At 56.3% G+C, this 1,809-nt stretch overlaps 1 protein-coding gene across 1 annotated transcript; it reads left to right on the top strand.

Annotated features, from left to right (window-relative positions):
* Positions 1 to 107: 107 nt before the first annotated feature.
* DQ04_02361000 (hypothetical protein) lies at positions 108 to 1,400 on the top strand (the record flags this gene model as incomplete). The annotated part of the gene is made up of 1 exon (XM_009311791.1): positions 108 to 1,400. The coding sequence occupies one exon, from the start codon at positions 108 to 110 to the stop codon at positions 1,398 to 1,400; it is 1,293 nt and encodes a 430-aa protein (XP_009310066.1).
* Between the last annotated feature and the right edge of the window lie 409 nt (positions 1,401 to 1,809).

The following is a 1,809-nucleotide window of genomic DNA, read 5'->3' as shown; positions in this document are numbered from 1 at the left end:
ACACACACACACACACACACACACACGCTTCTGTATTTTTTTTGTTTGTCTTGGACTGTGTTCATTTTTGTTCGATAAAGAGAGAGTTGCTCGTGCTTCACGGTCAAATGTGGACCATATACGAGGGCTGCTTTGCTTTGACCTTGGTGATGTACATCTTCGCCATTGTGTACACGAGCAGGAAGAAATGGAGTGACGCGCAAACCCCGTTGCATTCGGTGGCGACCACAACGCCCTCCTTCAAGTCATTTCAGCGTCAGTTCCTGCTGGTCTACCTCCTCGCAATGGCCGCAGACTGGATGCAGGGCCCGTACATCTACCGCCTGTACACACACTACGGCTACGACCGGCACGAAAACGGCATTCTCTTTATCACTGGCTTCGGCTCTTCGCTGGTATTCGGCACGTGGGTGGGACCCCTGGCCGACACATGGGGGCGTAGGCGCGCGTGTGCGCTCTACAGCGTTGTGTACGCGCTCAGCTGCGCCACGAAGCATTTCAATCACTTCGGCGTCCTGGTGGCTGGACGCTTCTTGGGCGGCATCGCGACGTCGCTGCTGTGGTCGGTGTTTGAGAGCTGGATGGTCAGCGAGCACTACACCCGTGGCTTTGACCCGGCGTGGATCGGAGAGACGTTTTCGCTGATGAGCACCGGCAACGGTGTGGTGGCGGTGCTGTCGGGGGTCGTGGCGCAGTGCGCGGCGGACGCCTTCGGGCACCCCGTTGCGCCGTTTGACGTGAGCGCCATTCTGCTCTTTGCGTGTTTTGTGATTGTGCGTATGCGGTGGACGGAGAATTACGGTAGCGCCCGCACCCCTCTTTGGGAGCAGATGCGTGACGCCGCCGCAGCTGTGCGCCGTGACTCCCGCGTCGCCTTCACGGGCGCGCAGCAGGCCCTCTTTGAGAGTGGCATGTACGTCTTCGTATTTCTCTGGACACCGGCGCTCGAGGCGGACGGCGATGTGCCGCACGGCCTTGTCTTTGCGTGCTTCATGTTGGCGGCGAGCCTGTGCGGCATGCTCTTCGGCCTGCAAACAGACCGCGTGGTGGCGTGGATGCCGGCGGTGTACCTCTGCGCGGCGGCCACCATGCTGCTGCTCTGCGTCCCCGCAGCAGGGCTGAGCAAGATGGTCGCGCTCATATTATTTGAGATCATCGTTGGTTTCTTCTGGCCGTGCATCGCGACGCTTCGGGCGGTGTACGTCCCAGAGGAGTACCGCGCGTCGGTAATGAACATATTTAGGGCTCCGTTGAATTGTATTGTCTGCTGCATCTTGTACTTCCAGGGACAGATGCCGTTACAGAGGTTGTTTTTCCTTGCGGCTCTGCTGCATGTATCGGCGGCGGTGAGTGCATCGCTGCTTAAGGCCAGAGTGCGGCGGCACACATCAGCTGTCTGAGAGAAGAGAGAATGCCGTGAGAGAGGGGTGAGTGCTCCTTGCACACTTCTTGCACGATATCTGTTGTGTGCATGACTGCTAGATAGTGGGTAAGAAATTGCGAATGAAAACACACACGCACACACACATACATACTTGCCATCATGTTGAAGTGGAGGGCTGAATTTGCGTTTGCGCGGTGGCGTTATTTTTGACTGCATCTACAAGAGAGGAGAGTAAGAGAGAGGGCGAGAACGAGGTCGTGGTGGAGGGAGTGAGTTTCTGACTACTTGAAGTGAACCTTGTTTCCCTCTCTACCTCTTTGCGTGTAGCGTGGGCAGCGAAGGTGCAGACGTAGACGTGAAGAGAAGAGGCTCAAACTACCCCCACTCCCCCATACACATATACATATAAATATATATATATATAT

The sequence above is a fragment of the Trypanosoma grayi genome (assembly GCF_000691245.1).
Source record: "Trypanosoma grayi strain ANR4 Tgr_236_V1, whole genome shotgun sequence".
NCBI classification, from domain to species: Eukaryota; Euglenozoa; class Kinetoplastea; order Trypanosomatida; family Trypanosomatidae; genus Trypanosoma; species Trypanosoma grayi.
This window is presented reverse-complemented; position numbering and strand designations above follow the sequence as displayed.